Source organism: Narcine bancroftii, chromosome 1, assembly GCF_036971445.1.
Source record: "Narcine bancroftii isolate sNarBan1 chromosome 1, sNarBan1.hap1, whole genome shotgun sequence".
Classification (NCBI taxonomy): Eukaryota; Metazoa; Chordata; class Chondrichthyes; order Torpediniformes; family Narcinidae; genus Narcine; species Narcine bancroftii.
The window spans coordinates 458,457,286-458,470,284 of record NC_091469.1 but is presented as its reverse complement, the minus strand read 5'-3'; the positions used below and the strand labels follow the sequence as shown (position 1 = coordinate 458,470,284).

At 39.9% G+C, this 12,999-nt stretch overlaps 1 protein-coding gene across 3 annotated transcripts in view; it reads right to left on the bottom strand.

Moving 5' to 3' along the window:
- Positions 1-2,182, bottom strand: part of LOC138751829 (plexin domain-containing protein 2-like) — a 558,229-nt gene extending 556,047 nt beyond the window's left edge. For 2 of the 3 annotated variants that reach the window (XM_069914668.1, XM_069914670.1), the window contains exon 1: positions 1,744-2,181. In XM_069914668.1, the coding sequence (XP_069770769.1) occupies positions 1,744-1,855 (112 nt within the window). In that variant the 5' untranslated portion in view covers positions 1,856-2,181. Of the gene's footprint in view, positions 1-1,743 lie in introns of all 3 variants that reach the window. The other variant, XM_069914669.1, reaches the window with a different exon arrangement.
- Between the last annotated feature and the right edge of the window lie 10,817 nt (positions 2,183-12,999).

Here is a 12,999-nt window from a genome sequence, read left to right as displayed (position 1 = left end):
TGTTGCTATCTGGCTACTAGGAGAAGTGCAGCGTTCAGGCCCAATATTCCTCTCCGATTGGTGTCCAGTCATGTACAGGACTGGCAGCTGCATTCATCTGGGTCAGGTCGGTAACAACAACGGTCCCATTGCCTGTGCACATCCTATCCTTCCTAACGCTGTTTCAAACTGGATTTTGGCCAATTTTGCAATGAGCACTGAAAACAGCCCTGTTTATCACGCACCAATATCAAAACAATCGTCTTGGCAATGCTGTCACTTATCTACCGCCCTGAAAAACAGAACCATACAGCAAACGTTTTGGTTACGTCAAATGTGACCATTTTTTGATTCTAAAAACTAAAGGCGTGTCTGTATTGGCGGTCTTAAAGTGGCGCACTGTTGGATAAAGATGCAAGTCAATGGAATTGACAACACACTTAGATTTGATACTTGAGGGACCTGACAGTTCCATCGCTGTCTTTTGTATCAGAAGTTTTGCAATATGTGGGACCCGCAACACAGCAGCTGAAAGAATGAGGCTTCGTCAAAAGCAGGGAGAGATCTCAAAGGTGTTGCGAGGCTGCCGCGGGGCTATCTTATGTACAGTAAGTGTACTTGTCACGGTTCGTTCGCCACCAAGATGACTGGTCAGGAAAAAAACAACGAATTATTCCCGCACTCGTGTGTGTCGTGGGGTGAGTGGCCGGAGATGGTGGAGTTGAGAGAAGAGAGAGAGAGAGATGGGGGGGGGATCTTCATCAACATTTCCAGCCGGAATCTCGGCATCGCCGCTCAGTGAGACAGATCGTTGCTGGCCATCACTTTGACCCAACGCGCGTACAACGCCACTCTCAGCGTTTTCCAACTTCACCCCAACTCCCAGCACTAGTCCCGTTTTCGGGCCATTAACTCCGTCAAATATCTTCGTCCAGAACGAAAAACAGTTCATTAACGTCAACCTCCAAATTCAGGTCAGATGTGCAGGGGTCCGCTGAAGTTGTCCGTCCAGCTCATTCGTTAGCAAACGTAGCCAGGTAGCACGGGTTCAATATTTTACTGCAAGTGGAAAGCACATCTTTATCCAAGTCTGTGTTCTCACTGCTTAAACATGTGGCTTCAACAAGAACTCCGCCAACCACACTGACCAGTAAAGAACCACAGGCATCAAAGCACTTGGTGTAAAACACTAGTATCTGGGGGAGGGGGCAGATGTAAAATAAAATACCACGACTTGGTTGTGCGAAGTGTAAGCTTCAACAATCAGGGTGGAGTGAATGTGTGGGAAAAGCGAGAAGGCAGTGGGAAACGGCATTGGAAAGGGAGAGGGCGAGACAGAACGAGGGATCGAAGGGGTCCGCTCGACCCCCTGAATCCGAGTCACTGCAACCCAGAACAGACCCCCCCCCCCTCAATTCCAGCATCCAAACCCTCAGACAGGACTTTCAATTGCCAGCCAGCCCATGCACTTCAAATTAAAACTGAAATTCCAGTTGCAGTGCGAATCTGAGAGACGCTAAGAAGCCAACGATGGCACCCGGCTCCCGAAGCCCAGCAGATTTCTTCGGCCGCTCCAAGACCCCGGGAAAGTAAGAGGGTATAAAACGGACCCCCATCAAATATCGAGGAAACTTCGAACACAGCGCCGCAGCTCCGGGAGAGAGAAACTTTAAGAACTCGGCGCTGCCTGTAGCGAGCGGCGCTCTTTGTTTTTGGGAAGGGGTTGTTTTACGAGCAGAGCGCTCGGGGCTTAGCATTTCTTACCGGCGTCCGCCGCTCCTTGCTCCTGTTCACGGCTGAGGTGAGGCAGGTTGGCCAAGGTTACCAGCAGGAGTAGCCCGCCACACCACGGGCTGCTCTCCTTCACTCTCGCCATCGCTCAGAAGTTTGCACTTGCCGACGTGACCAGCGAAATGGTTTATTCCCCGTGCAAACGAACGCTTCCACTCACAGATGATCTGATTTCATCTCAAAAGGACCGCAAGAAACTGCCCGAACCAGAAGGAAAAGAGGCTCAACCGTGCGGAGTGGTTCGAGCGAGTCGGGGCAGCGCGCTGAGTCGCTGGAGAGGGATCGGAATGCAGCAGGGACTCCCGTTACTTGGCTGCCTCTGCTACCGCGTCGCTGCTCCACTGGAGTGCGGGAGCCGGCGCTCACATCTGTGTGTATGTGTCTAACCGGAAGTGTTCCTTCCCAAATCTCTACACTTTCTCTTCCCACTCCCCCACCCCCTTCAAATCTCTCGACAGAGTGAGTGTCACACCGAGACTGGATCCGATGCAGCATTCAGTGTGTTCCCATCCCCTCAGGGAGGAGGCAACGTGTGCCTGGCTCTGCTCATGTTTCCATTGCTGCCTGGGTCATCGTGCTGTCAAATGTCACCTTTGCGCACGCTTTCTTTCCGACTCGTTGTCTATTCTTGCACCTGGTCAGTTAGAGCATCTCTACTGCCCGCCAAGGAGATCCGCACCGACTCCGGGTCAGACCAGCACTGATTCCTATGAGGACTTCTTACCCTGACCCACATAAGCAAATATGAAGCAGCGTGTGTATATAGAAAACATTTAATCAAATCTACTGACGGATAAAATAGAGAAGTAACTGATCAATTGGTTATTTGTCTGAAGCAAATGCGCTTTAACATGTAAGTAATTTGGAAACTCGTTTTACACACACTGGGTTTTTTTTTTTTGCAATGGTCTAATCTACTTCAGATCATAACTGCAGTTTATACACCGAACTTGGCTATTGCTCCCCTTAAGGCACACGAATTTGTGTATGCTTGTGTGTATGTCTGTGTGTGAGTGTGTATGTGTGTGAGTGTGTATGTATGTGTGTGTGTCTGTGTGTGTGTGTCTGTGTGTGTGAGTGTGTGTATGTGAGTGTGTGTGTGAGTGTCTTTGTGTGTGTATGTATGTGTGTGCGTATGTCTGTGTGTGAGTGTGTATGTGTGTGTCTGTGTGTGAGTGTGTCTGTGTGTGTGAGTCTGTGTGTGAGTGTGTATGTATGTGTGTGTGTCTGTTTGTGTGTGAGTGTGTCTGTGTGTGTGAGAGTGTCTTTGTGTGTGTATGTATGTGTGTGCGTATGTCTGTGTGTGAGTGTGTATGTATGTGTGTGTGTCTGTCTGTGTGTGAGTGTCTGTGTGTGTCTGTGTGTGTGAGTGTGTCTGTGTGTGTGATTGTGTATTTGTGTGTGTATGTATGTGTGTGCATATGTCTGTGTGTGAGTGTGTATGTATGTGTGTGTGTCTGTCTGTGTGTGTGAGTGTGTGTATGTGAGTGTGAGTGTGTCTTTGTGTGTGTGTGAGTGTGTATGTATGTGTGTGTGTCTGTCTGTGTGTGAGTGTGTGTATGTGAGTGTGTCTGTGTGTGTGAGTGTGTCTTTGTGTGTGTATGTCTGTGTGTGTGTCTCTGTATATATGTGTGTGTGTGTATTGACAGCATTCTGATGGACACGATACGCGATTGGCAGAAGTTAGCCGATTCTTCTGGTCACATTCACCCACAGCTGAGGTTCCACGGCAGGAGTTTCATTCGAGCACCATCTACTGCAATGGTGAGGAATCTGTGACTTTGTGGGTCCACACGCGCCTTCACATTCACGTTTCCATCTGTTTCAGATTCCAAGGGAGTTGCTGCGCTTCGAGTTGCCGCTGTTTATGGGATGAAATGCCATTAATTTCCTGTGCTCGTGAGATCGGTGTTGCAAATGACAATGAGAAGAAACATGCCACTCCTCCTGAGTGGGGGGGGGGGGGGGGGGGGGAGGGGGGAGGGAGAGTGTAGGTCACCTTTCCAGCCAATTCTGCTGATCCGTCATGGGCAGCTGTACTTGCAGCAAGAAAGTTAAGACTTCTTCCAGGCGAATCGTGCGATGGCCCCACCAGTCAATTGCGCCCTTCCCTCAAATAAAAGCACAAAAAATACATCACCGACGTTTCGGGCTTGAGCACTTTATCAAGGGATTGGAGGCTTCCGGATTAAAAGAGTGGTGGTGGTGGTGGGATGCTGGTTGCAAAGGCAGGGGGTGATAGGTGGAGAAGCCAGCCAGCATTGTGTTCTTACTTCAATCGCGGTGTCTGCAGACTTTTTGTGTTTTACCCTCCATTCAAAGCAGGCCAACACAGAATATGAGACTTTTTTCCCCCTTCTTAATGCAAAATAAAAATCAGAGCCACATTTTATCAAGGTAAATGTTTCTGTTGATTGTTTGATTTTCTTTCATATATTTTCATCTAACCCTGCTTAAAGAAGGAGGTTATGAGTTCATTCAGCAATTATTTCTTGAATTCAACGTTGAGTCTTTGAAGGCTGCAATGTGCTGAGGGAGAAGACGAGGTCCTGTGTCTCAAGCTTATTTTTAACTCGTCAACAGAATATTTAGAGTGAAAATGGGAAAGAGAGAATGAAAAGAGTGACCTAATCCTCATACTTCCGTCCTCACTAATATTAACTCATATCACAGCACCTTATTATGTTACTGTAAAATATAAGACACAGGTCATTTTTTCCTTTCTGTTGTCTCGGATCCCAAACACACCTTTCAGAGGATACCGCGATTCACGTGAACCTCATCCGATTTAATGGCCACAATATTGTTTACTCGATGTTAGAACATAACATGACAGCACAGTACATTCACCACAATGTTATGCCAACCTATGTAAACCAAATACACAATTACATCTCTACCTCACACCCATAGACCTCCATTTTGCTTACATCCATGTGCTTATCTCAGAGTTTTTTTTAATCCCCCGATTATACCAGGCTCCACCACCAACCTCAGCATGCAATCCTGGCACTTTCTCCCCTATTTTATCGAGCTCTATCTTTATCCAATCTGGTTTTTGATAGATACCTTAATTGTGCTGCTCTATAATAAATTTTTAAGTTTGGTAGCTGCAAACCACCTTGTTTGTACCTTTCTGTTAATTTATTTAGCGCTATCCTCAGTTTCCCCCCTTTCCATAAGAATTTCCTTATTATTCTCTTTAGTTCATTGAAGAATTCTCTGTTAAGGGAATTGGTAACGATTGAAATAGGTATTGTATCCTTGGAAAGATATTCATTTTAATGCAATTTACCCTCCCTATTAGTGATAGTGGCAATTCTTTCCAATGTTCTAAGCCATCCTGTAATTTCTTCATTAATGGCTGATAATTTAATTTGTATAGGTGGCCTAAATCATTATCTAATCTAATACCTAGGTATCAAATTGATTGTGTTTGCCATTTAAATGGTGATTCTTTTTTAAACTCTGTGTAATCTGCATTATTCATTGGCATCACTTCAATCTTATATGCGTTGATCTTGTACCCTGATATTTCTCCATATTCCTTCAATTTCTTATGTAGTCCTTTTATTGATATTTCTGGTTCTGTTAAGTATACCATGGAGTCATCTGGAAATAAACAGATTTTGTATTCCTTCTCCTTTATTTTTATCTCTTTTATTTTATTTTCTGTTCTCATCTGTTCTGCCAATGGTTCTATTGCTAAAGCAAACAATGAAGGAGATAGTGGACATCCCTGCCTAGTTGACCTACTTAATTTAAATTGGTTTGATATATATCCATTTACTGTCTCCTTTGCCAATAATCCTTCTCTTATTAATATATTTTTTCTGGAAGATTGAACCTCTGTTATACTTTGAATAAATAATTCCATTCTACCCTGTCGAAGGCTTTCTCTGCATATACTTTATAAGTGGGATGAAAAACTGGTGCAATATAGAAGTTCACCAGTACTGCACCATTTACTCAACATATGGAAGAAGATTCACAAGGAAGGAAAAAAAATTATCAACTACCAAAATTATTATTAATGCAAAATCAGCTAATCTTTTTCACAATTGATAACCTTTCCTTTAGAGAATGGGAGAGAAAAGGAATAAAAAGAATAAAAAATTGTTTTTGGGGAAATAATTTATTATCATTCAAACAAATGAAGGAAAAATATGGAATAACTCTCAGTACAATGTTTGCATACCACCAATTGAAAACCTACTTAAAGGACAAATTTGGAAGCAGACTGAAGTTACCAGAAGGAACCAGCTTTGAATATGTGATTACAGAAACAAAGATAATAAAAAGATTTATAACAAACATGTACATCAAGCTGTAAGAGAAATAAAATGATGAAATAATCTATAAACACAAACAAAAGTGGGAAAAAGATTTAAACATAAAAATAAAAAATGAAATATGGGAAAATTTATGCTCTGGAACTATGAAAAATATAATAAATACGAGGCTATGCACGATACAATATAATTGGTTACACAGGTTATATATCATGTCCCAAAAGTTAAATAAATGGGATCCAACATTATCAGATAGATGTTTTCACTGTAAGAAGGAAACGGGAACAACAGTACATGCAATTTGGGCATGTGAGAAAGTGAAAAAGTTTTGGGAAGATCTAAATCAGATATTAAATAAATTCACAAAAAGCAACATACCAAAAAATCCAGAGATCTTTCTACTAAGTAATATAAGAAGTAAAGAATTAGGCCTCAAACTGGATGAAGCACAAAAAAGATTTATTATGATAGCCTTAGCTGTAGCAAAAAAATGTATAATGTCAACTTGGAAATCGGAAGAGAGCTTGAGAGTACAGCAATGGTACATGGAAATTAATAAATGTATTCCATTGGAGAAAATAACATATCATTTACAAAATAAAGTCACATTATTTGAACAAATTTTGGATCCATACATGGAATACAACAGAGAGGACTTGCCTCGGACCTCCACCCCCTAAAATGATAGAATGAGAAGAAGATGAAATGATCTGATCCAGTGTGTAAAAGTAGATGACACAATTTTCTTGGTTACTTTCATTGTGTGATGATATTGTTTTAATGGGTTTATTGTATTGTATATGTTGAATGTTTAATGGGTTTGGAGGGGGGTGGGAAGGAAGGAGGGCAGGAAGGGGGGGGAAGGAGAGAAAATGCCACTGTGTACATTCAAGAGGGAAATGTTTGTGTGTATTTTGATTAATATGGTTCATCGTGTGAAAATTAAAAAAAAAATTAAAAAAAACATGCATTCCTGGAACCCACCTGTGAAATACAATGTGTTCACAATCGCTACTCAGGAGACAAAGTCTTGGAGAACAAGTTCCGTTTTATTTGCGGGTCTGCAGAGTGGGTGTCTCTTAGTCCAAAGACACACCGGAGATTTGAAATCATCATTCTTTTGTACAATTCCATGCTTAGCAAAGACACCTCCCCTTACAGCTCCTTCCAATCGAGACACCAATAATTCACAGACTTCCCATTTCCTTTCCCATCCTCCCCAATTCTACAGGGTTCCTCCTTGTTCATACATCACATGTTATGTTGATTAAGCAGCCTCGTCATAGGGGATTATTCATCCAGATTAATATTTATATTCTCATTAAGCAAGCGCAGTAGTGACTGCAGGTTACCCTAGATCGTTTTATCAGTTTATACCAGAACTCATTGTCTTTGGAGATTCTGACACACAAGGGGATAGACTAACTCTTAGCTAACTGTTCTCAAGTGCTAATCTAATCACGTTCCACTACTTCTCACAATGGTACTAATTTAATCACATTCCACCACCTTCACACACCTGTCTGTGTAGGTCACTCTTTTCATTCTCTCTCCCATTTGGACTCATAGCAGAAGTTCTATTCCAATAAGTATGAAGTGATGTACTTTTGAAGGTTAAACTTGAAGGCAGAGTACCTGATTTACAGGAGGAATCTGAAAGTTGTGGAACAGAGAGATTTTGGGGTTCAGGTCCATAGATCCCTCAAGGTTACTATGCAAGAAGATAGGGAGTTTAAGAAGCCATAAGGTCTGCTGGTCTTTACTAGTCAGGTGATTGAATTCAAGAGTTGTGAGGTAGTTTTGAGCTCTTTAAAACTCTGATTACACCACATCTGGAGTATTGCAATCAGTTACATGAACAACATGGAAGCGTAGAGAGGAGATTTACGAGAATGTTTCCCGAATTTGAAAATCTCCTAAAAAAAATGTTGACAGAGGTAGGGGGTTTCTCTTTAGAGCAAGAGAGGATGTGAGGTGTTTCTTGAGGTATATGAGGGGAACAGAAAAGATGGACGGCCAGCACCTCTTCCTGGGGTTACAATAACAAATACCAGAGAACATCAATTTAAGGTGAGTGGAAGAAAGCTTGGGGGAGATGTCAGAGGAAGTTTTTTTACACAGACTTGTGGGTTCCAGGAAAGCATGTTGAGGTTGGTGGTGGAGGCTGTTATAACAGGAGCATTAGAAAAAACTCTTAGATAGGGCACATGGATGGAAGAAAAGTGGAGGTCAATCGATGTGAGGCAGAAAAGTAATTGATTGTTGTGTACTAGGTAGGTTGGCACAACATTGATAATCATAGGGCCTGTACTGTGCTGTAATGTTGTATGTTCTATGTTCTAACATCGAGTAAACAATATTGTGGCCATTAAATCGGATGAGGTGCACGTGAATAGCGGTATCATCTGTAAGGTGTGCTTGGGATCCGAGACAACAGAAAGGAAAAATTGACATGTGTCGTATATTTTACAGTAACATAATAAGGTGCTGTAATATGAGTTAATATTGGTGAAGACAGAAGTATGATGAACATGATAGAACTTGTCCATTCAAAAGCTGACAGGGATGTGAGGGAAAGATATATTCTGTGGTGGCATCACCTTGGATGTCTCTAAATCACAAAGTTGAAAGATGCCTGTCTATGTGGGATGCATGGGACATCCTTTGTTCAATCAGATTAAATCCTTGATCAGCAGAATATTTACGTTATTTCCTCTTTTATGACTGATTTCCATCAGCTACACTATTTTGCTTCTGGATTATTATTGGATTTGGGTGTCAATGAAATGTAGGATGAGTCAACACTGACTCTGTGGACCACAGGACCTGCTTCAGTATTCTGTGTTTCTCCTCAAAGGCATTTTATTCTCAGCTTGCAACTGCCAGACTTCGATGTTTTTTATATGCAAACCCTTATTGTTTCCCTCAGATATACTGTGATGATGGTCTCCTCCTGTTTTTGAAATTACATGGAATCCTTTTATCATTCCATTTGTGAAAACACTCTCACATGTCTCCAATTCATCAGTTTCAGAATTTGGAGGGTTCTTTCGCTTTCCAGGGTTTATCACAAATGTCTCTTTTACATACACTTATTTTGGAAAGACCTATGCATGAGCAGTGAGCAGAATATCCTTTGCGTCTCCCCAAAATCTCAATGCCTAATAGACCATCACCATCAGAAATATAGGCAGGGCATAAACTTGGTGAAATGTACATTTTTTGGGAAAGGAATTTTTTTTAAATTGATTTTATACAATACAATGAAGAAAAGGGAATGAAACTAAAAATACAATATCACATATGTATGTGTGCACAGTGTAAACTCAATTCTCCTCCACTACAATATGTGAAAATGAAAAAAGAAATCAAAAATATTGAATTTAAAAAAAAAACACCTATCCTACTCTAATTTTAAAAATACCCATCTGAGCTGCTTATCCTGAGGGTTACATATATTTTGTAGTTTTTTGTTCCTACCGTAAATCAAAAAACATATGTAAGACTATATCTCATCTGGAAGAGTAAATACATCTAATCACGTTAGAAACATTTACATCATATGAAAATAAGACATAAAATGCTGTAAGCATTATTGAGAAATGGATTCAGCAATGCGAGAATACATGCTAAATTATTTTTTATTTTGTTACACCTTTAATTGCAAGCTGAAATTGACAAATGGAGAGGTGAATTTACAATGTTCAATTAGGATTTATATTTTTCCCACACTATTTGAGACTGGCTCAAGTCAATACTTGCTTGTACAGGAATTAAATCATTTGGACTACATTGACATGGGTGTGTCTGCTTTGAGAACAACTCATGGGGTTGAACTTCAGCAAACATTTTGATAGCTAGTTATGGTTTGTTTTTTGAGACATTTCTTTGGTAGATTAAAAGAAAAGTCACATTCAAAACTAAGGTAAATTATTGTTTCATTCAAAACCACCTTCATCCTCTCAGCTCATTCAATGCAAGTTGATTTTGCCCATTATTCATGTAAATATTTTAAATTAAAATATTTCAATACAAAGTCATGTGTTTAAAATAATAACCATTTCGAGCTGTTCCATTCCTGGTAGCTGTACAAGATAAACAAATTACTTTCAGAGAGCATGCTGCCTTCAATGTTGTCTCCCAAGCCTGTATATCAGCACCTGTAATTGGTAAACATAGGATTTCACCTCTTTGCATTGCCACTTGCAAGCTGCAGTTAAAGAAAACCAACTTAGATATGTGAATGCAAAGTCAACTCATTTGTTAAAATGGAAGGAAATGAGTTTGAAAACATGCACCGTCAGTCTTTGATATCATATCAGGTCCGCATAATCTTTGCTTTATGCTAAATTGTTTGAGGAAAATAACAAAAGTTTCCTGGGTGGTTGTTATTGGTTGTTACTGTGGTGAGCAATTGATTAGTCAGCCAGTTTAAGCAGTGCTGAGTTCAGCTTTTGGCAAATTAGTTCAAAATTGGATGTTTTTATTTAGTTTATGCATTGTAAATAGCACTTAGATTTTATGATAAATCCAAATTCTTCTGTTTTAATCATCTTATTGATCTGATTATGCTCATTAATACTTTTGCAAAACCATGAATCATTTTTAAATCAATGATTATATCAGAAAGTAACTTGCCCTTTCCAATCGTAAGCTAGTACTTGGTAAATACCTTCTTACTGGTTTATTTGCATTAATTTTAATAAAAAAAATTGCTATTTGTTACACTCTAAAAATAATACTCCACTAAACAATCAATTGGGTACTTAGAGAATGTCCAAGTCAGTCTGGTTTGGTTTGCATTCATCACTTGAAGTATCATTCTAGCAGATTTATACAGTGATGCTTACAAGTCCAGTGAGTGCTTCCTAAGGTATGATGCTCAGAATTCCTTATGTTTTTAGTCCTTGAACTGACACAAAAACAGATCAATCTGTAAATACTCAGCAGGTAAGGCAGCATCTGTGCACAGAGAAATAATTCACACTCATCAGAACAAAGAACGGTGAAAGACAATGCATTTTTGATTTGCAGAGAGCAAGGAGAGCAGGTGAGAATAAGAAATATACCTGCAGTAGGGTGGGGAGGAAAAGAAACCAAATGCTTCCAGGCAGGGCAATGAGACTTGTCCATCACAGTCACACTTTGACGTGTCTTGATTCATTGGGTAAAACAGGAAGATTTGATTATACCTTGGCAGCAACAATATGCAATTACAAATGCGAATTTGGCAAAATCATACTCTATCCACAAAGGAAATGGCTAATGTTGCAGTTAGTACAGTGTTATTACAGCAGCAGTGACCCAGGTTCAAATCCGGTGCTGTCTAAAAGGAGGTTGCAAATACTAAATAAACATTTAATAAATTCAGATTCATTCGATAATAATGACCCATCTAGCAAGTGGAATTATGGCTTTTATCGGTCAAACTGCAGCAAGAACCTACTGTTGACAACCATTTTAATTCAATACACCATTGCCACACTGACATGACTGCCGGTGTATTAAGAAATCAACACCATTTGCAAATTGGAGGGACTTCTTGCATTCCATCTCATCGGATTCCATCCAGAGAACATCAATATTTCTCTTCTGCCCTTCCAACTTTACCTGCTAAGTCTTTGCTTCTTCTCTCCTCTTCTCCCCATCTTTTTTATTTAGGCATCTTACCTGTTTTGCCAAATTCCTGACAAAGGCCTCATCAAGCCTGAAACATTGATTGCTTTCTTACTTCCTATGGATGCTGTTGTGACCTGCTGCATTCGTCTAGCATTTTTGTGTACTGCACTTGCGGAGGTGGGACTAAATTTCTAACAGGAAGGGTTTCATGCCAGGTCAGTGGTTCATAAAAGTGGCCTTGTTCCATTGCCAATTAAAGAGTTCATGCCACTTCATTATACTGAGAAAATTAAACTGGGGATTGCAAGCAAGAAGACTAGGAATGAAGAAGATGCCAGAAAAAAAGAATCAGAAGAGAGTAAAGTAGAAGGTGGCACGGTCATCATAGCGGTTAGTGCAACACAGTTACGGTGCCGCATTATGGTTCAAATCTGGTGCTTTTTGCAAGGAGTTTGTATGTTCTCTCCATGTCTGTGTTGGCTTCTTTTGTGGGTGCTCTTCAAAACATAATGGGAGAGTAGGTCTGTTGGGTGTAATTGGGCAGTTCGGGCCCAAGGGCTGAAGAGGCAGTTCCTGTGCTAAATGTCTTAATTAAAAAGAAAGAGTGAATAAAAACCTGAATGCAAAACAAAATATCAGAGGTCGTGAAAGCAGTTCAAAATCAGGTTTCCAATACATTATTTTAGACATTATTCATAAAAATCACCAATTGAATTCTGATTATTTTGAGGGATTTTTTTGTTCACTATGTTATCAGGTTCTATATTGTAATACAACAATGAAAATTTGTTAATAAACATAAAGAATGATTTACAAAATATTTTCCCATATAGATAAATCCCTTTAATATTTCCTATGAAAGTAAATGTCCAAAGAGCCAAGGGGAGATGACAAATTTTCAACCTACTTAGCTGCTAAGATCTGGAATATATTGTGGTGAGATGAAATTTATTAACATAAATATAAGTACAATATACTGATGCAATAAAATGTTTACTTGATGCAGCTATATGGGTAAGTACAACAAATTAACAAACAATAAGCAATAAGTTAAATTAATATAATCCACCTTAAGAGAAATAAGGGTAATAAATAGGAAGAGTATAAATTTCCCCAGTTACAGTAATGCAAAAATATTTAAATTGCCCAAAGTTCAATGGAAACTTTCAAAAGAGAGAAAAGATTTCACTGCAATGAAAAGGATTGAAAGTGAGACTATTTGAATGGTTTCAAAAGACTTGCTCAGGTACAAAGGGTACTCCATCATTCTTTAACACAAAGGCTTCCCTGACAATATCACTTTATTGATTGCTCAAAT